This window comes from Schistocerca piceifrons, unplaced genomic scaffold (assembly GCF_021461385.2).
Source record: "Schistocerca piceifrons isolate TAMUIC-IGC-003096 unplaced genomic scaffold, iqSchPice1.1 HiC_scaffold_1772, whole genome shotgun sequence".
Classification (NCBI taxonomy): Eukaryota; Metazoa; Arthropoda; class Insecta; order Orthoptera; family Acrididae; genus Schistocerca; species Schistocerca piceifrons.
The window spans coordinates 721,590-745,139 of record NW_025727648.1 but is presented as its reverse complement, the minus strand read 5'-3'; the positions used below and the strand labels follow the sequence as shown (position 1 = coordinate 745,139).

The 23,550-nt window shown below is 45.6% G+C and overlaps 1 protein-coding gene and 27 non-coding genes across 28 annotated transcripts; all 28 read left to right on the top strand.

The window, feature by feature from the left end:
• Positions 1-315: 315 nt before the first annotated feature.
• Positions 316-387, top strand: Trnat-agu. The gene has a single exon. It is a non-coding gene; the product is annotated as a tRNA-Thr (tRNA).
• Positions 388-935: 548 nt separating this feature from the next.
• On the top strand, positions 936-1,008 carry Trnar-ucg. Its single transcript has one exon. It is a non-coding gene; the product is annotated as a tRNA-Arg (tRNA).
• Positions 1,009-1,446: 438 nt separating this feature from the next.
• On the top strand, positions 1,447-1,519 carry Trnak-cuu. The gene has a single exon. It is a non-coding gene; the product is annotated as a tRNA-Lys (tRNA).
• A 321-nt stretch (positions 1,520-1,840) lies between these two features.
• Trnat-agu lies at positions 1,841-1,912 on the top strand. Its single transcript has one exon. It is a non-coding gene; the product is annotated as a tRNA-Thr (tRNA).
• A 551-nt stretch (positions 1,913-2,463) lies between these two features.
• Positions 2,464-2,536, top strand: Trnar-ucg. Its single transcript has one exon. It is a non-coding gene; the product is annotated as a tRNA-Arg (tRNA).
• Positions 2,537-2,959: 423 nt separating this feature from the next.
• Trnak-cuu lies at positions 2,960-3,032 on the top strand. The gene has a single exon. It is a non-coding gene; the product is annotated as a tRNA-Lys (tRNA).
• A 321-nt stretch (positions 3,033-3,353) lies between these two features.
• On the top strand, positions 3,354-3,425 carry Trnat-agu. Its single transcript has one exon. It is a non-coding gene; the product is annotated as a tRNA-Thr (tRNA).
• Positions 3,426-3,997: 572 nt separating this feature from the next.
• Trnar-ucg lies at positions 3,998-4,070 on the top strand. Its single transcript has one exon. It is a non-coding gene; the product is annotated as a tRNA-Arg (tRNA).
• A 438-nt stretch (positions 4,071-4,508) lies between these two features.
• Trnak-cuu lies at positions 4,509-4,581 on the top strand. The gene has a single exon. It is a non-coding gene; the product is annotated as a tRNA-Lys (tRNA).
• A 321-nt stretch (positions 4,582-4,902) lies between these two features.
• On the top strand, positions 4,903-4,974 carry Trnat-agu. Its single transcript has one exon. It is a non-coding gene; the product is annotated as a tRNA-Thr (tRNA).
• Positions 4,975-5,538: 564 nt separating this feature from the next.
• Trnar-ucg lies at positions 5,539-5,611 on the top strand. The gene has a single exon. It is a non-coding gene; the product is annotated as a tRNA-Arg (tRNA).
• A 423-nt stretch (positions 5,612-6,034) lies between these two features.
• Positions 6,035-6,107, top strand: Trnak-cuu. Its single transcript has one exon. It is a non-coding gene; the product is annotated as a tRNA-Lys (tRNA).
• A 321-nt stretch (positions 6,108-6,428) lies between these two features.
• Positions 6,429-6,500, top strand: Trnat-agu. The gene has a single exon. It is a non-coding gene; the product is annotated as a tRNA-Thr (tRNA).
• A 548-nt stretch (positions 6,501-7,048) lies between these two features.
• On the top strand, positions 7,049-7,121 carry Trnar-ucg. Its single transcript has one exon. It is a non-coding gene; the product is annotated as a tRNA-Arg (tRNA).
• Positions 7,122-7,544: 423 nt separating this feature from the next.
• Trnak-cuu lies at positions 7,545-7,617 on the top strand. Its single transcript has one exon. It is a non-coding gene; the product is annotated as a tRNA-Lys (tRNA).
• Positions 7,618-7,938: 321 nt separating this feature from the next.
• Trnat-agu lies at positions 7,939-8,010 on the top strand. Its single transcript has one exon. It is a non-coding gene; the product is annotated as a tRNA-Thr (tRNA).
• A 651-nt stretch (positions 8,011-8,661) lies between these two features.
• On the top strand, positions 8,662-11,172 carry LOC124739160 (GTP cyclohydrolase 1). Its single transcript, XM_047248609.1, has one exon. The coding sequence runs from the start codon at positions 8,662-8,664 to the stop codon at positions 9,298-9,300; it is 639 nt and encodes a 212-aa protein (XP_047104565.1). The 3' UTR covers positions 9,301-11,172.
• Positions 11,173-12,106: 934 nt separating this feature from the next.
• Trnat-agu lies at positions 12,107-12,178 on the top strand. Its single transcript has one exon. It is a non-coding gene; the product is annotated as a tRNA-Thr (tRNA).
• A 554-nt stretch (positions 12,179-12,732) lies between these two features.
• Trnar-ucg lies at positions 12,733-12,805 on the top strand. The gene has a single exon. It is a non-coding gene; the product is annotated as a tRNA-Arg (tRNA).
• A 438-nt stretch (positions 12,806-13,243) lies between these two features.
• Positions 13,244-13,316, top strand: Trnak-cuu. The gene has a single exon. It is a non-coding gene; the product is annotated as a tRNA-Lys (tRNA).
• Positions 13,317-13,637: 321 nt separating this feature from the next.
• Trnat-agu lies at positions 13,638-13,709 on the top strand. The gene has a single exon. It is a non-coding gene; the product is annotated as a tRNA-Thr (tRNA).
• A 575-nt stretch (positions 13,710-14,284) lies between these two features.
• On the top strand, positions 14,285-14,357 carry Trnar-ucg. The gene has a single exon. It is a non-coding gene; the product is annotated as a tRNA-Arg (tRNA).
• Positions 14,358-14,795: 438 nt separating this feature from the next.
• Trnak-cuu lies at positions 14,796-14,868 on the top strand. Its single transcript has one exon. It is a non-coding gene; the product is annotated as a tRNA-Lys (tRNA).
• A 321-nt stretch (positions 14,869-15,189) lies between these two features.
• Positions 15,190-15,261, top strand: Trnat-agu. Its single transcript has one exon. It is a non-coding gene; the product is annotated as a tRNA-Thr (tRNA).
• Positions 15,262-15,818: 557 nt separating this feature from the next.
• Trnar-ucg lies at positions 15,819-15,891 on the top strand. The gene has a single exon. It is a non-coding gene; the product is annotated as a tRNA-Arg (tRNA).
• A 6,473-nt stretch (positions 15,892-22,364) lies between these two features.
• On the top strand, positions 22,365-22,437 carry Trnar-ucg. Its single transcript has one exon. It is a non-coding gene; the product is annotated as a tRNA-Arg (tRNA).
• A 438-nt stretch (positions 22,438-22,875) lies between these two features.
• Positions 22,876-22,948, top strand: Trnak-cuu. The gene has a single exon. It is a non-coding gene; the product is annotated as a tRNA-Lys (tRNA).
• A 321-nt stretch (positions 22,949-23,269) lies between these two features.
• On the top strand, positions 23,270-23,341 carry Trnat-agu. The gene has a single exon. It is a non-coding gene; the product is annotated as a tRNA-Thr (tRNA).
• Positions 23,342-23,550: the final 209 nt, after the last annotated feature.

Here is a 23,550-nt window from a genome sequence, read left to right as displayed (position 1 = left end):
AATTTTCTGTCTACGCGGATGCAACCTGCGCCCCTCTCGTGAGCCTTGCGTAATGAACGTAACGGGTTACGACGATGCCTAGCTTCGTATGAATATCAGAGGAATGGTTTTTGAAGCTGAAAGTAGCTCTGAAATGAAATAAAAGTGTTGTTTTGGAATTTTAGGCGTACATCGATATCGTGTGAGATGTGTAGGAAAGCAGCAGCTGTGCTAACTAAATACAAATAATGGTCGCTAATGCGGTGCGTTTCCAGCTGAAGGGCTCCAATTGACTGGTCCATAAGATTGAAGTACCCGAAATGTGCACTAGGCGGCGCCTCCTTAGCTCAGTGGCAGAGTGCTGGTCTAGTAAACCAAAGGTCGTGAGTTCGATCCTCACACGAGGCAAAAGAATTTTGTAACAGCCCCTTCTAACGTAGATCTTTCGAAAAAAGCGGTCAAGGATATAAAAAATTATGAATGGGTTCGGTATTTAAGAAATGCTCTCGCAAATGAATAGTGCGAATGGTGCTATTAAAGTAGGCACCAGAAACTGCTGCTTTTGGCAGTCTCTGGAGAATGCCGACGTGGAATACTTAGTTCTTGTGATGTATTTTCTACCCCTGGTAGAGACCCTCGCGGTTGTCGTCGTCGTCGTCGTCGTCGTCGGCGCCGCTTTGGTAATAGCGGCAACTCGCCATTGTATGACATAGGGTGAGGCACCTTCTGCAAGCGACTGAGATGGCAGTAAGCGATTGAAGCTGATTTGCAACCTCTTGTTTGATCAGCGTCACAAGGGCTTGAATGTAACTTGCGATGGGACACGGCAAGAAGTAGCGTCGCCTTTTTAGTACTGAAATTGGAGATGGAGAATTGCGTCAAAGATGGGAAATTCATTCCGGCAAGCGTACAAATGGCGAAAATGAGGTGTGTGTGGGGAAGCATATTGCGCCAGTGACCGTGTGGCCTAATGGATAAGGCGTCGGACTTCGGATCCGAAGATTGCAGGTTCGAATCCTGTCACGGTCGAGTTTTTCCAGTTCTGCAAATGATGCATGCTGTTTTACTGTGTTGTTTGAGTAGTACAAAATTAGTTGAAAGTTGCTGCTGTCCGCTTCCTGGCTGCAAACCGGCGCCTACCTGAAGCTCAAGCAAGACAAAGGGGTTGTGTAGCGAAATTTTCGGCACAGTGCCGATCAGGAGAGTTCTTTTGGAACTACTGCATCTGACTCAGGACCCAAGAGCTACGCCACAGGCGTCTGCGCACTGTCGAGCATGTGTGTTGAATAATGGTGCTGATAGCCACGTATCATTTCAAGTAGATTTGATGCCTTTCAGAGACAATTTTCCATTGAATAGGATTGTAGCTCATTTGTGGCAGCAGGAAATAAGCTGTAGTCAAAAGGATCTTCCATAGATGGTCGCAGGTCGCATAAATACTGTATGGCTCGTAACGCGTTGTGTGGAGCCCGGCTAGCTCAGTCGGTAGAGCGTGAGACTCTTAATCTCAGGGTCGTGGGTTCGAGCCCCACGCTGGGCGGCGCTAAATTTTGTGTCTACGCGGATGCAACCTGCGCCCCTCTCGTGAGCCTTGCGTAATGAACGTAACGGGTTACGACGATGCCTAGCTTCTTATGAATATCAGAGGAATGGTTTTTGAAGCTGAAAGTAACTCTGAAATGAAATAAATGTGTTTTTTTGGAATTTTAGGCGTACATCGATATCGTGTGAGATGTGTAGGAAAGCAGCAGCTGTGCTAACTAAATGCAAGTAATGGTCGCTAATGCGGTGCGTTTCCAGCTGAAGGGCTCCGATTCACTAGTCCATAAGAATAAAGTACCCGAAAAGGGCGCTAGGCGGCGCCTCCTTTGCTCAGTGGCAGAGCGCTGGTCTAGTAAACCAGAGGTCGTGAGTTCGATCCTCACAGGAGGCAAATGAATTTTGTAACAGCCCCTTCTACCGTAGCCCTTTCGAAAAAAGCGGTCAAGGATATAAAAAATTATGAATGGGTGCGGTATTTAAGAATTGCTCTCGCAAAAGAATAGTGCGAATGGTGCTATTAAAGTAGGCACCGGAAACTGCTGCTTTTGGCAGTCTCCGGAGAATGCCGACGTGAAATACTTGGTTCTTGTGATGTATTTTCTACCCCTGGTAGAGACCCTCGCGGTCGTCATCGTCGTCGTCGTCGTCGGCGCCGCCGCCGCTTTGGTAATAGCGGCAACTCGCCATTGTATGACATAGGGTGAGGTACCTTCTGCAACCGACAGAGATGGCAGTAAGCGATTGAAGCTGATTTGCAACCTCTTGTTTGATCAGCGTCACAAGGGCTTGAATGTAACTTGCGATGGGACACGGCAAGAAGTAGCGTCGCCTTTTTAGTACTGAAATTGGAGATGGAGAATTGCGTCAAAGATGGGAAATTTATTCCGGCAAGCGTACAAATGGCGACAATGAGGTGTGTGTGGGGAAGCATATTGCGCCAGTGACCGTGTGGCCTAATGGATAAGGCGTCGGACTTCGGATCCGAAGATTGCAGGTTCGAATCCTGTCACGGTCGAGTTTTTCCAGTTCTGCAAAAGATGCATGCTGTTTTACTGAGTTGTTTGAGTACTACAAATCTAGTTGAAAGTTGCTGCTGTCCGCTTCCTGGCTGCAAACCGGCGTCTACCTGAAGCTCAAGCAAGACAAAGGGGTTGTGTAGCGAAATTTTCGGCACAGTGCCGATCAGGAGAGATTTTTGGAACAGGACCCAAGAGCTACGCCACAGGCGTCTGCGCACAGTCGAGCATGTGTGTTGAATAATGGTGCTGATAGCCACGTATCATTTCAAGTAGATTTGATGCCTTTCGGAAAATTTATTTCATTGAATAGGAATTGTAGCTCATTTGTGGCAGCAGGAAATAAGCTGTAGTCAAAAGGATCTTCCATAGATGGTCGCAGGTCGCATAAATACTGTATGGCTCGTGACGCGTTGTGTGGAGCACGGCAAGCTCAGTCGGTAGAGCATGAGACTCTTAATCTCAGGGTCGTGGGTTCGAGCCCCACGCTGGGCGGCTCAAAATTTTGTGTCTACGCGGATGCAACCTGCGCCCCTCTCGTGAGCCTTGCGTAATGAACGTAACGGGTTACGACGATGCCTAGCTTCGTATGAATATCAGAGGAATGGTTTTTGAAACTGAAACTAGCTCTGAAATGAAATAAAAGTGTTGTTTTGGAATTTTAGGCGTACATCGATATCGTGTGAGATGTGTAGGAAAGCAGCAGCTGTGCTAACTAAATACAAATAATGGTCGCTAATGCGGTGCGTTTCCAGCTGAAGGGCTCCGATTGACTGGTCCATAAGATTGAAGTACCCGAAATGCGCACTAGGCGGCGCCTCCTTAGCTCAGTTTCAGAGCGCTGGTCTAGTAAACCAGAGGTCGTGAGTTCGATCCTCACAGGAGGCAAAAGAATTTTGTAACAGCCCCTTCTAACGTAGATCTTTCGAAAAAAGCGGTCAAGGATATAAAAAATTATGAATGGGTTCGGTATTTAAGAAATGCTCTCGCAAATGAATAGTGCGAATGGTGCTATTAAAGTAGGCACCAGAAGCTGCTGCTTTTGGCAGTCTCCGGAGAATGCCGACGTGAAATACTTAGTTCTTGTGATGTATTTTCTACCCCTGGTAGAGACCCTCGCGGTTGTCGTCGTCGTCGTCGTCGTCGTCGTCGTCGTCGTCGTCGTCGGCGCCGCCGCCGCTTTGGTAATAGCGGCAACTCGCCATTGTATGTCATAGGGTGAGGTACCTTCTGCAACCGACAGAGATGGCAGTAAGCGATTGAAGCTGATTTGCAACCTCTTGTTTGATCAGCGTCATAAAGGCTTGAATGTTACTTGCGATGGGACACAGCAAGAAGTAGCGTCGCCTTTTTAGTACTGAAATTGGAGATGGAGGATTGCGTCAAAGATGGGAAATTCATTCCGGCAAGCGTACAAATGGCGAAAATGAGGTGTGTGTGGGGACGCATATTGCGCCAGTGACCGTGTGGCCTAATGGATAAATCGTCGGACTTCGGATCCGAAGATTGCAGGTTCGAATCCTGTCACGGTCGAGTTTTTCCAGTTCTGCAAATGATGCATGCTGTTTTACTGTGTTGTTTGAGTAGTACAAAATTAGTTGAAAGTTGCTGCTGTCCGCTTCCTGGCTGCAAACCGGCGCCTACCTGAAGCTCAAGCAAGACAAAGGGGTTGTGTAGCGAAATTTTCGGCACAGTGCCGATCAGGAGAGTTCTTTTGGAACTACTGCATCTGACTCAGGACCCAAGAGCTACGCCACAGGCGTCTGCGCACTGTCGAGCATGTGTGTTGAATAATGGTGCTGATAGCCACGTATCATTTCAAGTAGATTTGATGCCTTTCGGAGACAATTTTCCATTGAATATGATTGTAGCTCATTTGTGGCAGCAGGAAATAAGCTGTAGTCAAAAGGATCTTCCATAGATGGTCGCAGGTCGCATAAATACTGTATGGCTCGTAACGCGTTGTGTGGAGCCCGTCTAGCTCAGTCGGTAGAGCGTGAGACTCTTAATCTCAGGGTCGTGGGTTCGAGCCCCACGCTGGGCGGCGCTAAATTTTGTGTCTACGCGGATGCAACCTGCGCCCCTCTCGTGAGCCTTGCGTAATGAACGTAACGGGTTACGACGATGCCTAGCTTCTTATGAATATCAGAGGAATGGTTTTTGAAGCTGAAAGTAACTCTGAAATGAAATAAATGTGTTTTTTTGGAATTTTAGGCGTACATCGATATCGTGTGAGATGTGTAGGAAAGCAGCAGCTGTGCTAACTAAATGCAAGTAATGGTCGCTAATGCGGTGCGTTTCCAGCTGAAGGGCTCCGATTCACTAGTCCATAAGAATAAAGTACCCGAAAAGGGCGCTAGGCGGCGCCTCCTTTGCTCAGTGGCAGAGCGCTGGTCTAGTAAACCAGAGGTCGTGAGTTCGATCCTCACAGGAGGCAAATGAATTTTGTAACAGCCCCTTCTACCGTAGCCCTTTCGAAAAAAGCGGTCAAGGATATAAAAAATTATGAATGGGTGCGGTATTTAAGAATTGCTCTCGCAAATGAATAGTGCGAATGGTGCTGTTAAAGTAGGCACCAGAAACTGCTGCTTTTGGCAGTCTCCGGAGAATGCCGACGTGGAATACTTAGTTCTTGTGATGTATTTTCTACCCCTGGTAGAGACCCTCGCGGTTGTCGTCGTCGTCGTCGTCGTCGTCGTCGTCGTCCGGCGCCGCCGCCGCTTTGGTAATAGCGGCAACTCGCCATTGTATGACATAGGGTGAGGCACCTCCTGCAAGCGACTGAGATGGCAGTAAGCGATTGAAGCTGATTTTCAACCTCTTGTTTGATCAGCGTCACAAGGGCTTGAATGTAACTTGCGATGGGACACAGCAAGAAGTAGCGTCGCCTTTTTAGTACTGAAATTGGAGATGGAGAATTGCGTCAAAGATGGGAAATTCATTCCGGCAAGCGTACAAATGGCGACAATGAGGTGTGTGTGGGGAAGCATATTGCGCCAGTGACCGTGTGGCCTAATGGATAAGGCGTCGGACTTCGGATCCGAAGATTGCAGGTTCGAATCCTGTCACGGTCGAGTTTTTCCAGTTCTGCAAAAGATGCATGCTGTTTTACTGAGTTGTTTGAGTACTACAAATCTAGTTGAAAGTTGCTGCTGTCCGCTTCCTGGCTGCAAACCGGCGTCTACCTGAAGCTCAAGCAAGACAAAGGGGTTGTGTAGCGAAATTTTCGGCACAGTGCCGATCAGGAGAGATTTTTGGAACAGGACCCAAGAGCTACGCCACAGGCGTCTGCGCACAGTCGAGCATGTGTGTTGAATAATGGTGCTGATAGCCACGTATCATTTCAAGTAGATTTGATGCCTTTCGGAAAATTTATTTTATTGAATAGGAATTGTAGCTCATTTGTGGCAGCAGGAAATAAGCTGTAGTCAAAAGGATCTTCCATAGATGGTCGCAGGTCGCATAAATACTGTATGGCTCGTGACGCGTTGTGTGGAGCACGGCAAGCTCAGTCGGTAGAGCATGAGACTCTTAATCTCAGGGTCGTGGATTCGAGCCCCACGCTGGGCGGCGCAAAATTTTCTGTCTACGCGGATGCAACCTGCGCCCCTCTCGTGAGCCTTGCGTAATGAACGTAACGGGTTACGACGATGCCTAGCTTCGTATGAATATCAGAGGAATGGTTTTTGAAGCTGAAAGTAGCTCTGAAATGAAATAAAAGTGTTGTTTTGGAATTTTAGGCGTACATCGATATCGTGTGAGATGTGTAGGAAAGCAGCAGCTGTGCTAACTAAATACAAATAATGGTCGCTAATGCGGTGCGTTTCCAGCTGAAGGGCTCCAATTGACTGGTCCATAAGATTGAAGTACCCGAAATGTGCACTAGGCGGCGCCTCCTTAGCTCAGTGGCAGAGTGCTGGTCTAGTAAACCAAAGGTCGTGAGTTCGATCCTCACACGAGGCAAAAGAATTTTGTAACAGCCCCTTCTAACGTAGATCTTTCGAAAAAAGCGGTCAAGGATATAAAAAATTATGAATGGGTTCGGTATTTAAGAAATGCTCTCGCAAATGAATAGTGCGAATGGTGCTATTAAAGTAGGCACCAGAAACTGCTGCTTTTGGCAGTCTCTGGAGAATGCCGACGTGGAATACTTAGTTCTTGTGATGTATTTTCTACCCCTGGTAGAGACCCTCGCGGTTGTCGTCGTCGTCGTCGTCGTCGTCGGCGCCGCTTTGGTAATAGCGGCAACTCGCCATTGTATGACATAGGGTGAGGCACCTTCTGCAAGCGACTGAGATGGCAGTAAGCGATTGAAGCTGATTTGCAACCTCTTGTTTGATCAGCGTCACAAGGGCTTGAATGTAACTTGCGATGGGACACGGCAAGAAGTAGCGTCGCCTTTTTAGTACTGAAATTGGAGATGGAGAATTGCGTCAAAGATGGGAAATTCATTCCGGCAAGCGTACAAATGGCGACAATGAGGTGTGTGTGGGGAAGCATATTGCGCCAGTGACCGTGTGGCCTAATGGATAAGGCGTCGGACTTCGGATCCGAAGATTGCAGGTTCGAATCCTGTCACGGTCGAGTTTTTCCAGTTCTGCAAAAGATGCATGCTGTTTTACTGAGTTGTTTGAGTACTACAAATCTAGTTGAAAGTTGCTGCTGTCCGCTTCCTGGCTGCAAACCGGCGTCTACCTGAAGCTCAAGCAAGACAAAGGGGTTGTGTAGCGAAATTTTCGGCACAGTGCCGATCAGGAGAGATTTTTGGAACAGGACCCAAGAGCTACGCCACAGGCGTCTGCGCACAGTCGAGCATGTGTGTTGAATAATGGTGCTGATAGCCACGTATCATTTCAAGTAGATTTGATGCCTTTCGGAAAATTTATTTCATTGAATAGGAATTGTAGCTCATTTGTGGCAGCAGGAAATAAGCTGTAGTCAAAAGGATCTTCCATAGATGGTCGCAGGTCGCATAAATACTGTATGGCTCGTGACGCGTTGTGTGGAGCACGGCAAGCTCAGTCGGTAGAGCATGAGACTCTTAATCTCAGGGTCGTGGGTTCGAGCCCCACGCTGGGCGGCGCAAAATTTTCTGTCTACGCGGATGCAACCTGCGCCCCTCTCGTGAGCCTTGCGTAATGAACGTAACGGGTTACGACGATGCCTAGCTTCGTATGAATATCAGAGGAATGGTTTTTGAAGCTGAAAGTAGCTCTGAAATGAAATAAAAGTGTTGTTTTGGAATTTTAGGCGTACATCGATATCGTGTGAGATGTGCAGGAAAGCAGCAGCTGTGCTAACTAAATACAAATAATGGTCGCTAATGCGGTGCGTTTCCAGCTGAAGGGCTCCGATTGACTGGTCCATAAGATTGAAGTACCCGAAATGTGCACTAGGCGGCGCCTCCTTAGCTCAGTGGCAGAGTGCTGGTCGAGTAAACCAGAGGTCGTGAGTTCGATCCTCACAGGAGGCAAAAGAATTTTGTAACAGCCCCTTCTAACGTAGATCTTTCGAAAAAAGCGGTCAAGGATATAAAAAATTATGAATGGGTTCGGTATTTAAGAAATGCTCTCGCAAATGAATAGTGCGAATGGTGCTATTAAAGTAGGCACCAGAAACTGCTGCTTTTGGCAGTCTCCGGAGAATGCCGACGTGGAATACTTAGTTCTTGTGATGTATTTTCTACCCCTGGTAGAGACCCTCGCGGTTGTCGTCGTCGTCGTCGTCGTCGTCGTCGTCGTCGTCGTCGTCGGCGCCGCCGCCGCTTTGGTAATAGCGGCAACTCGCCATTGTATGACATAGGGTGAGGCACCTAGTGCAAGCGACTGAGATGGCAGTAAGCGATTGAAGCTGATTTGCAACCTCTTGTTTGATCAGCGTCACAAGGGCTTGAATGTAACTTGCGATGGGACACAGCAAGAAGTAGCGTCGCCTTTTTAGTACTGAAATTGGAGATGGAGAATTGCGTCAAAGATGGGAAATTCATTCCGGCAAGCGTACAAATGGCGACAATGAGGTGTGTGTGGGGAAGCATATTGCGCCAGTGACCGTGTGGCCTAATGGCACTACGTATAGCTCCGCTGCTCTAACTGCTACGTATTTTTAGTGCAGGAATCGGGCTATAATGGACACTGAAGCAGGTCACGAGCACTGCACATTCCACCACGACCTGGAGCTGGACCACCGGCCGCCGACGCGCGAGGCGCTGCTGCCCGAGATGACGCGGGCCTACCGCTTGCTGCTGTCGTCCCTGGGCGAGAACCCGGACCGCCAGGGCCTGCTCAAGACGCCCGAGCGCGCCGCCAAGGCCATGCTCTTCTTCACCAAGGGCTACGACCAGTCGCTGGAAGAGGTCCTAAATAATGCAGTGTTTGATGAAGATCATGATGAAATGGTTGTAGTGAAGGATATAGAGATGTTCTCAATGTGTGAACATCATTTGGTGCCATTCTATGGCAAAGTGTCCATTGGTTATCTTCCCACAAAGAAAATTCTTGGACTTAGCAAACTTGCTAGAATAGTAGAGATCTACAGCCGTAGACTACAAGTTCAGGAGAGACTGACCAAACAGATTGCTGTTGCTGTGACAAAGGCTGTGCAGCCTGCAGGTGTGGCAGTAGTTGTTGAAGGAGTACACATGTGCATGGTGATGAGAGGGGTGCAAAAGATTAACAGTAAGACAGTTACTTCAACAATGCTTGGAGTCTTCAGAGATGATCCAAAAACCAGGGAAGAATTTCTCAACTTGGTGCATTCGAAGTAAAAAGAGACATCATGCCATTACAATGGTGAAAGATGACTGTCACAATGAATAAATGAGTTGGTTAAGTGATCAAACACAGCAGAACAAAAATTAAAGTATTTATTGCTTGAAATAGGAAAAATTCGCTATTTACCTGCAGAAACCGCAAAACTTCTATCATTTGTCTAAGGAAGATTGTTTCAAAGATTAGTACACACACTTTTGTGATAGTCACCTATTAAGCATTGTTCCTGTTAATGTTGATACTGTGTTTGTCCCATTGTTACAGTGTTTATAGAATATCAGTATTTTTTAGTATGAAACTTGATAAATTGTTGTGTGCATTGTTTGAAAGTAAATAGTTCTCATGTGGTTTTTAAAGGCTTCTTAGCCTATCAGAAGTATTAGCATGATGAAAGTATGAGAGGACCAATGGAACTACCTGGAAATGTACATGAATGTGGAGTATATTTTAAGAGACTATTTGTTAAATGAAAAATTATTTAAGACAATCCCAAGATTGTTTCATAATTTTTAAGAATCTTGCCAGGTATTTTAGTTAGTACTTCATGTTTTGTGCTTCATAGAAGGTAGCATGGGAAGGCTATGTGGTACTTGTGGAACCTTAATGTTTCTTAAAAATATTAATTTCACTAAGCAAAAACATCATATGAAACAGTTAAAAAAATTAAGTGATTAGGCATTGTACTTTAGTATCTACAGTTGCTTGTAATTGTCACAAAAGAGCAAAGAATTCACAAAAAATGAGTACTTAATTTCTTTTATTGTGAGCAATCTCGTGCTGCTTTTAAGAACAAAACTATGTAAAATTGCATGTGCTCTGAGGCAAGTGACTGACAAAATACAACAGTTCAAACAGTACACATCATAAAATGTACAAAGTGTTATCAGGAACTTGAAGTCTCTGTTTTCTCCTCACTACACAGTGGAGGACTCAAACCTAATCTAATAGTACAAACAAAATAATCCTTTCCATGTTTTTTTCATGAGAATTTCATTTATATGTAACCATGACCCATATCTATTACATGATTGAGAACAAATAAGTTTTAAATGCATAGAATGAGCTCCAAGAAACATGGGGAAGTACCAAGACTCTAAAGTATTGGTGGTGGAATATTTTTTTTGTAGTCTGGTTCTTTTCAGACATCTGAAACACATGCTGGATTGTGAGAAAATTTATAGAAATTACAGAAACTTAAATAACATTTGGAATTTGTAGTGTTTGAATGTTTCATAAAAAAGGTTGCAGTCCAAATAGGAAGTCAAAATGACTATTTTGGCTTAAACCACAGTATCCAGACTTATAATGGATACTGATCACAGATGCCTACCTCCTAAAAAGTCTTGATTTCTATACAAAGTTAGTGATAAATTGTCTTTCCATGACATGTAAGTTTTTGCCTCAAATATATTTTACAATAAAATTTGAATTCTCATTGTATTTCACTCATATGGTGAGAGAATGATCCAGGGTATTATTACACTCCATCAAATTTCATACCCTTTCTGTAAATATTTGAGAGTAAAATAAAAATGTGTTTAATTTGTTTTAAGTATGGTACCACAAGTGTTGAGATTACATAAGTGGCATTATTTAGAATAATTGCAGTACCATTATTGAGATATCTAAAGTTTTTGTGGCTAATGTTACAGAAATGAGGCAGTTGGCCTAAGTTAATTGTTTTTACTTCTATTTTTGTATTTGAATTCCTTATTTTTATGATGATTAGAATAAATAACAAATGTATTTTAGTAATTTTTATTTGTATTTTGCCATACATTTGCAAGAGTTACACTGCAAACGCCAATGAACTGGACCAATATTGTCTTTAGACTTTTGTATTAATATTTATTGTCAAATAAAATTTTACAAATTTTCACAAAAAAAAAAAAAAAAAAAAAAAAAAAAAAAATGGATAAGGCGTCGGACTTCGGATCCGAAGATTGCAGGTTCGAATCCTGTCACGGTCGAGTTTTTCCAGTTCTGCAAAAGATGCATGCTGTTTTACTGAGTTGTTTGAGTACTACAAATCTAGTTGAAAGTTGCTGCTGTCCGCTTCCTGGCTGCATACCGGCGTCTACCTGAAGCTCAAGCAAGACAAAGGGGTTGTGTAGCGAAATTTTCGGCACAGTGCCAATCAGGAGAGAATTTTGGAACTACTGCGTCTGACTCAGGACCCAAGAGCTACGCCACAGGCGTCTGCGCACAGTCGAGCATGTGTGTTGAATAATGGTGCTGATAGCCACGTATCATTTCAAGTAGATTTGATGCCTTTCGGAAAATTTATTTCATTGAATAGGAATTGTAGCTCATTTGTGGCAGCAGGAAATAAGCTGTAGTCAAAAGGATCTTCCATAGATGGTCGCAGGTCGCATAAATACTGTATGGCTCGTGACGCGTTGTGTGGAGCACGGCAAGCTCAGTCGCTAGAGCATGAGACTCTTAATCTCAGGGTCGTGGGCTCGAGCCCCACGCTGGGCGGCGCAAAATTTTCTGTCTACGCGGATGCAACCTGCGCCCCTCTCGTGAGCCTTGCGTAATGAACGTAACGGGTTACGACGATGCCTAGCCTCGTATGAATATCAGAGGAATGGTTTTTGAAGCTGAAAGTAGCTCTGAAATGAAATAAAAGTGTTGTTTTGGAATTTTAGGCGTACATCGATATCGTGTGAGATGTGTAGGAAAGCAGCAGCTGTGCTAACTAAATACAAATAATGGTCGCTAATGCGGTGCGTTTCCAGCTGAAGGGCTCCGATTGACTGGTCCATAAAATTGAAGTACCCGAAATGTGCACTAGGCGGCGCCTCCTTAGCTCAGTGGCAGAGCGCTGGTCTAGTAAACCAGAGGTCGTGAGTTCGATCCTCACAGGAGGCAAAAGAATTTTGTAACAGCCCCTTCTAACGTAGATCTTTCGAAAAAAGCGGTCAAGGATATAAAAAATTATGAATGGGTTCGGTATTTAAGAAATGCTCTCGCAAATGAATAGTGCGAATGGTGCTATTAAAGTAGGCACCAGAAACTGCTGATTTTGGCAGTCTCCGGAGAATGCCGACGTGGAATACTTAGTTCTTGTGATGTATTTTCTACCCCTGGTAGAGACCCTCGCGGTTGTCGTCGTCGTCGTCGTCGTCGTCGGCGCCGCCGCCGCTTTGGTAATAGCGGCAACTCGCCATTGTATGACATAGGGTGAGGCACCTAGTGCAAGCGACTGAGATGGCAGTAAGCGATTGAAGCTGATTTGCAACCTCTTGTTTGATCAGCGTCACAAGGGCTTGAATGTAACTTGCGATGGGACACAGCAAGAAGTAGCGTCGCCTTTTTAGTACTGAAATTGGAGATGGAGAATTGCGTCAAAGATGGGAAATTCATTCCGGCAAGCGTACAAATGGCGACAATGAGGTGTGTGTGGGGAAGCATTTTGCGCCAGTGACCGTGTGGCCTAATGGATAAGGCGTCGGACTTCGGATCCGAAGATTGCAGGTTCGAATCCTGTCACGGTCGAGTTTTTCCAGTTCTGCAAAAGATGCATGCTGTTTTACTGAGTTGTTTGAGTACTACAAATCTAGTTGAAAGTTGCTGCTGTCCGCTTCCTGGCTGCATACCGGCGTCTACCTGAAGCTCAAGCAAGACAAAGGGGTTGTGTAGCGAAATTTTCGGCACAGTGCCGATCAGGAGAGATTTTTGGAACTACTGCGTCTGACTCAGGACCCAAGAGCTACGCCACAGGCGTCTGCGCACAGTCGAGCATGTGTGTTGAATAATGGTGCTGATAGCCACGTATCATTTCAAGTAGATTTGATGCCTTTCGGAAAATTTATTTCATTGAATAGGAATTGTAGCTCATTTGTGGCAGCAGGAAATAAGCTGTAGTCAAAAGGATCTTCCATAGATGGTCGCAGGTCGCATAAATACTGTATGGCTCGTGACGCGTTGTGTGGAGCACGGCAAGCTCAGTCGGTAGAGCATGAGACTCTTAATCTCAGGGTCGTGGGCTCGAGCCCCACGCTGGGCGGCGCAAAATTTTCTGTCTACGCGGATGCAACCTGCGCCCCTCTCGTGAGCCTTGCGTAATGAACGTAACGGGTTACGACGATGCCTAGCCTCGTATGAATATCAGAGGAATGGTTTTTGAAGCTGAAAGTAGCTCTGAAATGAAATAAAAGTGTTGTTTTGGAATTTTAGGCGTACATCGATATCGTGTGAGATGTGTAGGAAAGCAGCAGCTGTGCTAACTAAATACAAATAATGGTCGCTAATGCGGTGCGTTTCCAGCTGAAGGGCTCCGATTGACTGGTCCATAAGATTGAAGTACCCGAAATGTGCACTTGGCGGCGCCTCCTTAGCTCAGTGGCAGAGCGCTGGTCTAGTAAACCAGAGGTCGTGAGTTCGATCCTCACAGGAGGCAAAAGAATTTTGTAACAGCCCCTTCTAACGTAGATCTTTCGAAAAAAGCGGTCAAGGATATAAAAAATTATGAATGGGTTCGGTATTTAAGAAATGCTCTCGCAAATGAATAGTGCGAATGGTGCTATTAAAGTAGGCACCAGAAACTGCTGATTTTGGCAGTCTCCGGAGAATGCCGACGTGGAATACTTAGTTCTTGTGATGTATTTTCTACCCCTGGTAGAGACCCTCGCGGTTGTCGTCGTCGTCGTCGTCGTCGTCGTCGTCGTCGTCGTCGTCGTCGGCGCCGCCGCCGCTTTGGTAATAGCGGCAACTCGCCATTGTATGACATAGGGTGAGGCACCTAGTGCAAGCGACTGAGATGGCAGTAAGCGATTGAAGCTGATTTGCAACCTCTTGTTTGATCAGCGTCACAAGGGCTTGAATGTAACTTGCGATGGGACACAGCAAGAAGTAGCGTCGCCTTTTTAGTACTGAAATTGGAGATGGAGAATTGCGTCAAAGATGGGAAATTCATTCCGGCAAGCGTACAAATGGCGACAATGAGGTGTGTGTGGGGAAGCATATTGCGCCAGTGACCGTGTGGCCTAATGGATAAGGCGTCGGACTTCGGATCCGAAGATTGCAGGTTCGAATCCTGTCACGGTCGAGTTTTTCCAGTTCTGCAAAAGATGCATGCTGTTTTACTGAGTTGTTTGAGTACTACAAATCTAGTTGAAAGTTGCTGCTGTCCGCTTCCTGGCTGAAAACCGGCGTCTATCTGAAGCTCAAGCAAGACAAAGGGGTTGTGTAGCGAAATTTTCGGCACAGTGCCGATCAGGAGAAATTTTTGGAACTACTGCGTCTGACTCAGGACCCAAGAGCTACGCCACAGGCGTCTGCGCACAGTCGAGCATGTGTGTTGAATAATGGTGCTGATAGCCACGTATCATTTCAAGTAGATTTGATGCCTTTCGGAAAATTTATTTCATTGAATAGGAATTGTAGCTCATTTGTGGCAGCAGGAAATAAGCTGTAGTCAAAAGGATCTTCCATAGATGGTCGCAGGTCGCATAAATACTGTATGGCTCGTGACGCGTTGTGTGGAGCACGGCAAGCTCAGTCGGTAGAGCATGAGACTCTTAATCTCAGGGTCGTGGGCTCGAGCCCCACGCTGGGCGGCGCAAAATTTTCTGTCTACGCGGATGCAACCTGCGCCCCTCTCGTGAGCCTTGCGTAATGAACGTAACGGGTTACGACGATGCCTAGCTTCGTATGAATATCAGAGGAATGGTTTTTGAAGCTGAAAGTAGCTCTGAAATGAAATAAAAGTGTTGTTTTGGAATTTTAGGCGTACATCGATATCGTGTGAGATGTGTAGGAAAGCAGCAGCTGTGCTAACTAAATACAAATAATGGTCGCTAATGCGGTGCGTTTCCAGCTGAAGGGCTCCGATTGACTGGTCCATAAGATTGAAGTACCCGAAATGTGCACTAGGCGGCGCCTCCTTAGCTCAGTGGCAGAGCGCTGGTCTAGTAAACCAGAGGTCGTGAGTTCGATCCTCACAGGAGGCAAAAGTATTTTGTAACAGCCCCTTCTAACGTAGATCTTTCGAAAAAAGCGGTCAAGGATATAAAAAATTATGAATGGGTTCGGTATTTAAGAAATGCTCTCGCAAATGAATAGTGCGAATGGTGCTATTAAAGTAGGCACCAGAAACTGCTGCTTTTGGCAGTCTCCCGAGAATGCCGACGTGGAATACTTAGTTCTTGTGATGTATTTTCTACCCCTGGTAGAGACCCTCGCGGTTGTCGTCGTCGTCGTCGTCGTCGTCGTCGGCGCCGCCGCCGCTTTGGTAATAGCGGCAACTCGCCATTGTATGACATAGGGTGAGGCACCTTCTGCAAGCGACTGAGATGGCAGTAAGCGATTGAAGCTGATTTGCAACCTCTTGTTTGATCAGCGTCACAAGGGCTTGAATGTAACTTGCGATGGGACACAGCAAGAAGTAGCGTCGCCATTTTAGTACTGAAATTGGAGATGGAGAATTGCGTCAAAGATGGGAAATTCATTCCGGCAAGCGTACAAATGGCGACAATGAGGTGTGTGTGGGGAAGCATTTTGCGCCAGTGACCGTGTGGCCTAATGGATAAGGCGTCGGACTTCGGATCCGAAGATTGCAGGTTCGAATCCTGTCACGGTCGAGTTTTTCCAGTTCTGCAAAAGATGCATGCTGTTTTACTGAGTTGTTTGAGTACTACAAATCTAGTTGAAAGTTGCTGCTGTCCGCTTCCTGGCTGCATACCGGCGTCTACCTGAAGCTCAAGCAAGACAAAGGGGTTGTGTAGCGAAATTTTCGGCACAGTGCCGATCAGGAGAGATTTTTGGAACTACTGCGTCTGACTCAGGACCCAAGAGCTACGCCACAGGCGTCTGCGCACAGTCGAGCATGTGTGTTGAATAATGGTGCTGATAGCCACGTATCATTTCAAGTAGATTTGATGCATTTCGGAAAATTTATTTCATTGAATAAGAATTGTAGCTCATTTGTGGCAGCAGGAAATAAGCTGTAGTCAAAAGGATCTTCCATAGATGGTCGCAGGTCGCATAAATACTGTATGGCTCGTGACGCGTTGTGTGGAGCACGGCAAGCTCAGTCGGCAGTTCCGCTTGCGACGCCGTGCAGGTCGCACGTGTTGTGCCTTCGCTCCGCAATAGCGTGTGCAAGCCGTGACTACTTTCGTTGTTTACGTTGTTTGCTAGATTTGCTGTCTTGTGCATCCGTCACTTCACTTCGCTTTTAGTGTTTTGTGTCGTTCTGTGTTAGCGGTCTCGACCGTTTAATAAGTGGATATGTCGTCCAGGTTGTTCCCAAGGAAATGTACTCTGTGTTTCGAATTTGACAAGTCTACACGTCATGTTCAACCGAGTTCCATGGAAGTTCACGATTTCATAGTGGATGTCATTGGTATTACGTCTGACCAGGTTCATACTGCCTATTACGACACAGATCTCTACTGTTTCTTCGTCAAGTTGTTAAACCCTGTGTTACTGGAGAGGATTCTGTTAAAACATGGTAGCAGAGCTGAGTTCCGTCATCGTGACGCCTCGGTGAGTACTGTTCTCATATCCAATGCTGATGTAGAATATAAAAATGTCCGTGTGTACAACCTGCCGCCGGAAGTTGAAAACTGTTATTTACGTGAGATTTTGACGAAGTATGGGGAGGTCAAGCAAATCCGTAACGAACGTTGGTCTAGCCAACATCGGTTACAGTGTTTTAGTGGCGTCCGGTCAGTCGAAATGCACGTCAAGCAAGATATCCCCTCCCATCTTATTGTTTGTGGGTATAAAGTGCATGTCACCTACAGTGGGCAACCAGGCACATGCTTTATTTGTAACGAAACTGGCCACTTGCGTACGAACTGCCCTAAACGTGTCTTTGTTCTCAAAAGTACTTTGGAACAGCGTAGAAAATTGACATTGGCCGATCTTGTTAGGGAGGCACCAATCACGGACATCGAACGCCCTAGTGATAGTGAAATATTGCCCCCAGAGCCTGGTTTGCCTGTTGCCGACTTTCCACCCTTTCCTTCAAAACCGGTTACAGATCCGCCTGCTTCCAAATCTGACGTGCAGCTGCTGAGCCACAAACGGCGACGAACGTGTGATGATGATAGTCCGGACGAAGATCTCCAGGAATTAGAACATGACGTCCCGAAAGAGATGCCGGTTACGGTTACTAACTCACGTTTTTCTGAACCGTCGCACGCAGCTGTCGACGTTGCGGCTATTGACGTCATTCCGAGTGACGTACAGGCAGCTTTGGCATCACAACAGCCGAGCCCGCCGCCTGAAGTCGCGACGTCACCACAGGACGAATCACAACAAGCGCGTGCTCCCGATAAGCATAACGAGGAAGGCAGTATTTGTGTACAAACTGAAGGAAGTCAAAGTCCGTCTACAAACAAACACGCAGTTCGTGCTAGTGACAACAAACAAACTTGTCCACCTTCTGAGTCAGTTCTTTCTGCAGATCAGATGGCTGAGGCGTCACATCCCGTTATGGACTGCGAAGTCACTCAGGACCCTCCCACGCCTCCGTCTGCCGATGTGTTCCCTAGCAGAGCACGTAGTAGGACCAAAGTTCAACCCAACGTCAACTCAGTACGGAAGAAAAACAAACCCAACGACACCCAAGTGACTGTTCGTGATCCTCCCGACAATGCAGACCATTCCGAAGTTTCTATGCCCTTGTAATGCGACCAGTGTTGTTTAGTGACCCTTTCCGTACCTCACTGTACTAATGGCACAAGCGTACAAATTCGTCTCCCTGAACATAAATAAGATTCGATCTGATCTCAAAATTGCGGCCCTACAGCAGTTTCTATACGAATCTGACGCTGATATTGTGTTGTTACAGGAAGTTACTGTTTTGAATCTCTTCATCTCTGGTTTTAAAACCATATCAAACGTTGCTCCTGAGGAAAGTACAGGTACCGCACTTTTAATACGGGAAGGTATTCCAGTTGGGGAGATCGAGTTTTTAGATTCCGGTCGAGGAGTGGGCTGTAAAATTTTTGATGTCACCCTTGTTAACTTATATGCCCCGTCAGGCAACAGCAACAAATTCGAACGGTCACGTTTTTATAAGGAGGATGTTACGTATCTGTTGCGGGGAAGTCCTCAAAACCTGATAATAGGAGGTGACTTTAACTGTGTTCTACGTAAAAACGATCAGTCCCCTAATTTTAACTACTGTAAAGAACTGCACGAGCTAGTTAAGAATATTAAGCTGAAAGATGCTTGGGAACTGCAGTATCCTACTTTAGTTAAATTCACTTTTTTCACCGTTACTTCATGCAGCCGTCTGGATAGAATTTATCTATCGGACTGCATCAGTGACCGACTCCTAGCGGTTGACGTAATCCCGGCTAGTTTTACCGACCATTGCGCTGTTGCGGCAACAATTCACTTAAATCGACAGCCTACCAAATTATTTCGTTCCCCGTGGATGTTAAACATATCGCATCTGGCGGACGCTGAATTATTTGACGTTATCAGACATGTGTGGGAAACTTGTTTGCGTTCCATCACTTTTTATCCGACTAAAGCGATGTGGTGGACCACTGTTGCCAAACCAAAGCTTCGAAAAAGTCTCATTTATTATAGTGCTCAGAAAGCACGCGCCTGCAAGAAGACCTTTGAGTTTTACTACACTGTGTTGCGACAATTGTATGATTCATCCACTGCGACCAACACTAACTTTCCATCAATTCAACGTGTCAAGGCTAAACTTGTCAGCTTGAAGCGTCAACAATTGGAAGGTCTGAAAGTTAAATCCAAACCTAAATCTGTTTTAGCCGACGAAATGACATCTATGTACCATTTATTCAAGCATTTATCACGCCGCCGCCGGGCTTTCATTGATGTTTTGGAAAGAGATAATGGGGAATTACTCTCTACTCAAGCGGCCATTATTAGTGAAATTCACCAACATTTCCAACGACTGTATTCCAGTGAGATTGTCAATGAACCTGCTGTCAGTGCAGTGGTCAATGTTTTTGATAGGGCGATTAGTCCTGCTGACAATGTCGACTTTTTATCGGATTTCACTCCCGAGGAAGTTTTAGCCTTGATCTCCAAGTCGCCTTCTTTTAAATCGCCTGGTCCTGATGGTTTGCCCAAGGAATTTTATACCAAATTCTGGAATGTCCTTGGTGGTACTTTTACTGAAATTGCTAATGAAGTCATGAGTGGTGGTCCTCTTCCTGCCGACTTGAAAGTGGGTAGAATTGTTTTAGTCCCGAAGAGAACTGGTCACAAGCGAGTTGATAATCTCCGTCCAATCACATTATTGAACTTTGATTATAAAACGATTGCCCGAGCGGTTAATAGCAGAATGGCCCCCATCCTTGGGAAAGTTATTTATTCACATCAGTCTTGCCTTCCAGGGAGATCCATTATGACTCCGGTTGCAGAGTACAGAGACGTTATTTCAGTAGCGGCCGTAACCAACATCAAATGTGCTTTCCTTTTTCTTGACTTTTGCAAAGCTTTGACCGCGTTAGTCATCACTATTTAGAACGCATCCTGCAACGAATTGGACTCGAAGAACGAGCTGTGGCAATCATTCGGAATATGATAACCGGCATTACTGCTAGGATCACAGTTAACGGTCAGCTGACACAAGCTGTTAGCATACGACGCGGTGTACCGCAAGGCAGTCCGTTGTCGATGTCGCTCTTTGTTTTGTCGCTCGAGCCATTTCTGAAGAGATTGTGTATCACATTAAGTGGCCTTTCTGTCTTAGGGAGCAATCTTACTGTGAGGGCTTACGCCGATGATGTTGCTGTTATCCTACGTCATGAGTCTGAAGTGGCCCAATTGCGGGCTGAGATTGATACTTACAGCACTGCTTCTGGGGCGAAACTCAGTGAGGGTAAATGTAAGGTTCTACGCTTACGGGGCTTCGAATCTCTTGCTATACCGTGGGCGCAGATCGTCGAACAACATGTTGCTCTGGGTATCATCATCGATAGGTGTCCCTTACGTATGGCAGCTAAAAACTGGAAACTTACTGCCAATCGCATACAGGGAGCTATAGTGGAAAACACCTGGCGATCGACAAATATCCTCCAGAAGATCAGGATTTTGAATACATACATACTCTGTAAAGCTTATTATGTCGCTCAGGTGTTCCCTCTTCCCAAAATGCAAGCCCATAAGATCATGCGTTTGTCCAGCAGGTTTGTGTGGCTCGGTCATATTTTTAAGTTAACCTATACCACACTGTCTAAGTCAGTGCAAGCTGGGGGCCTGCAACTCAATGATATCCGTCGAAAGGCGACAGCACTCTATATAAAACGAACAACTGTGATAATTACCACGATGCCCCATACTATCACATCGAAGCTGTTTCGCATTGTTCGCCCTAAATGTATGAAACCGCCAATTGACATCGGTAAACTCAACTTTCAATTGCAACATGTCGGTGTTTATTACCTCGAAATTAGTTACTTAGGTGACAGTGTTTTCACAAGTCCTTGTCTCACGACAGTGTTCTTACTTGCTCAGTGGCAGAAGTACGAAGCTCCAACTACAATTGAAATGCACTACCCAAGAATCGTCTGGACGGCAGTGTGGACCAATATTACTCTAAAAATTCATTCCTCCGATGTGATTTCCGCCTGGTATAAAGTTGTCCACAATCTTGTTCCAACCAACGAAAAACTCAACCGCATTGGCTTAAGTGCTACTGACAACTGCCTCAAATGTGGATTGGTAGACACTCTGAGGCACAGGTTTACTTGCTGCGGGCATCAGTTCAACTGGCATTGGGTGCGGAAACGATTGGCGCTGCTCACACGTAGCACTGAAAGTCTTTATACAACTGATATCCTCCTGTGGCCTGATACACGGTTTTACCCCAAAACGAAAAACAATACTGTTATGTGGATGCTGGGTCATTTTGTCACTTACGTCATCACTAACCACGGAGAAGACAATATTACTGCCTTTACTGCTTATATGGAAACGGCATATTGGCGAAGAAACCAGTTCCCGCACATTAAAAGGGATTTTGGAAACATGTTAAAAATACTGTTTGAGAAACAGGGAATTGGGTGATTCTAAAGTCAATCCACGATTACTGTTAACATTTCCACGGTGAAGTTCCCAAGTACAAGCGAACACTGAATACTATTTTCGTTATCGTTTCACCTATGGCGCTTGAAGAACCTGAAGTTTTCTTTTCTTTCTTATTCCTCATTATTTGTTTTTTGCGGGAAGAGACATTTTTTTTTTCCCTTGGTTTTGAGAGAGATTTCTATTTTTCGTTGCACTTATATTACAAAGAAGACGAGGCAATGAACTCCTTGTAATCCGGAAGAACCAGTATTCTTTTTGTGTACTGTTGTACGACGCCAGTGAATCTGGAGACTTTGATTTCTTTTGACTATAGCTGATGAAGCTCGCCAAGGACGGCATTCATGGAGAGCGCAAGGAGGGCTGTAAGGGGAGAAGGGAGGCCCTAAAATAAAAAAAAAAAAAAAAAAAAAAAAAAAAAGTGGCAGAGCGCTGGTCTAGTAAACCAGAGGTCGTGAGTTCGATCCTCACAGGAGGCAAAAGAATTTTGTAACAGCCCCTTCTAACGTAGATCTTTCGAAAAAAGCGGTCAAGGATATAAAAAATTATGAATGGGTTCGGTATTTAAGAAATGCTCTCGCAAATGAATAGTGCGAATGGTGCTATTAAAGTAGGCACCAGAAACTGCTGCTTTTGGCAGTCTCCCGAGAATGCCGACGTGGAATACTTAGTTCTTGTGATGTATTTTCTACCCCTGGTAGAGACCCTCGCGGTTGTCGTCGTCGTCGTCGTCGTCGGCGCCGCCGCCGCTTTGGTAATAGCGGCAACTCGCCATTGTATGACATAGGGTGAGGCACCTTCTGCAAGCGACTGAGATGGCAGTAAGCGATTGAAGCTGATTTGCAACCTCTTGTTTGATCAGCGTCACAAGGGCTTGAATGTAACTTGCGATGGGACACGGCAAGAAGTAGCGTCGCCTTTTTAGTACTGAAATTGGAGATGGAGAATTGCGTCAAAGATGGGAAATTCATTCCGGCAAGCGTACAAATGGCGACAATGAGGTGTGTGTGGGGAAGCATATTGCGCCAGTGACCGTGTGGCCTAATGGATAAGGCGTCGGACTTCGGATCCGAAGATTGCAGGTTCGAATCCTGTCACGGTCGAGTTTTTCCAGTTCTGCAAAAGATGCATGCTGTTTTACTGAGTTGTTTGAGTACTACAAATCTAGTTGAAAGTTGCTGCTGTCCGCTTCCTGGCTGCAAACCGGCGTCTACCTGAAGCTCAAGCAAGACAAAGGGGTTGTGTAGCGAAATTTTCGGCACAGTGCCGATCAGGAGAGATTTTTGGAACTACTGCGTCTGACTCAGGACCCAAGAGCTACGCCACAGGCGTCTGCGCACAGTCGAGCATGTGTGTTGAATAATGGTGCTGATAGCCACGTATCATTTCAAGTAGATTTGATGCCTTTCGGAAAATTTATTTCATTGAATAGGAATTGTAGCTCATTTGTGGCAGCAGGAAATAAGCTGTAGTCAAAAGGATCTTCCATAGATGGTCGCAGGTCGCATAAATACTGTATGGCTCGTGACGCGTTGTGTGGAGCACGGCAAGTTCTGTCGGTAGAGCATGAGACTCTTAATCTCAGGGTCGTGGGTTCGAGCCCCACGCTGGGCGGCGCAAAATTTTCTGTCTACGCGGATGCAACCTGCGCCCCTCTCGTGAGCCTTGCGTAATGAACGTAACGGGTTACGACGATGCCTAGCTTCGTATGAATATCAGAGGAATGGTTTTTGAAGCTGAAAGTAGCTCTGAAATGAAATAAAAGTGTTGTTTTGGAATTTTAGGCGTACATCGATATCGTGTGAGATGTGTAGGAAAGCAGCAGCTGTGCTAACTAAATACAAATAATGGTCGCTAATGCGGTGCGTTTCCAGCTGAAGGGCTCCGATTGACTGGTCCATAAGATTGAAGTACCCGAAATGTGCACTAGGCGGCGCCTCCTTAGCTCAGTGGCAGAGCGCTGGTCTAGTAAACCAGAGGTCGTGAGTTCGATCCTCACAGGAGGCAAAAGAATTTTGTAACAGCCCCTTCTAACGTAGATCTTTCGAAAAAAGCGGTCAAGGATATAAAAAATTATGAATGGGTTCGGTATTTAAGAAATGCTCTCGCAAATGAATAGTGCGAATGGTGCTATTAAAGTAGGCACCAGAAACTGCTGCTTTTGGCAGTCTCCCGAGAATGCCGACGTGGAATACTTAGTTCTTGTGATGTATTTT

What these genes read in the sequence shown, in the direction of transcription:
- LOC124739160 (XM_047248609.1), top strand. Translation starts at nt 8,662, where the DNA reads ATGGACACTGAAGCAGGTCACGAGCACTGCACATTCCACCACGACCTG.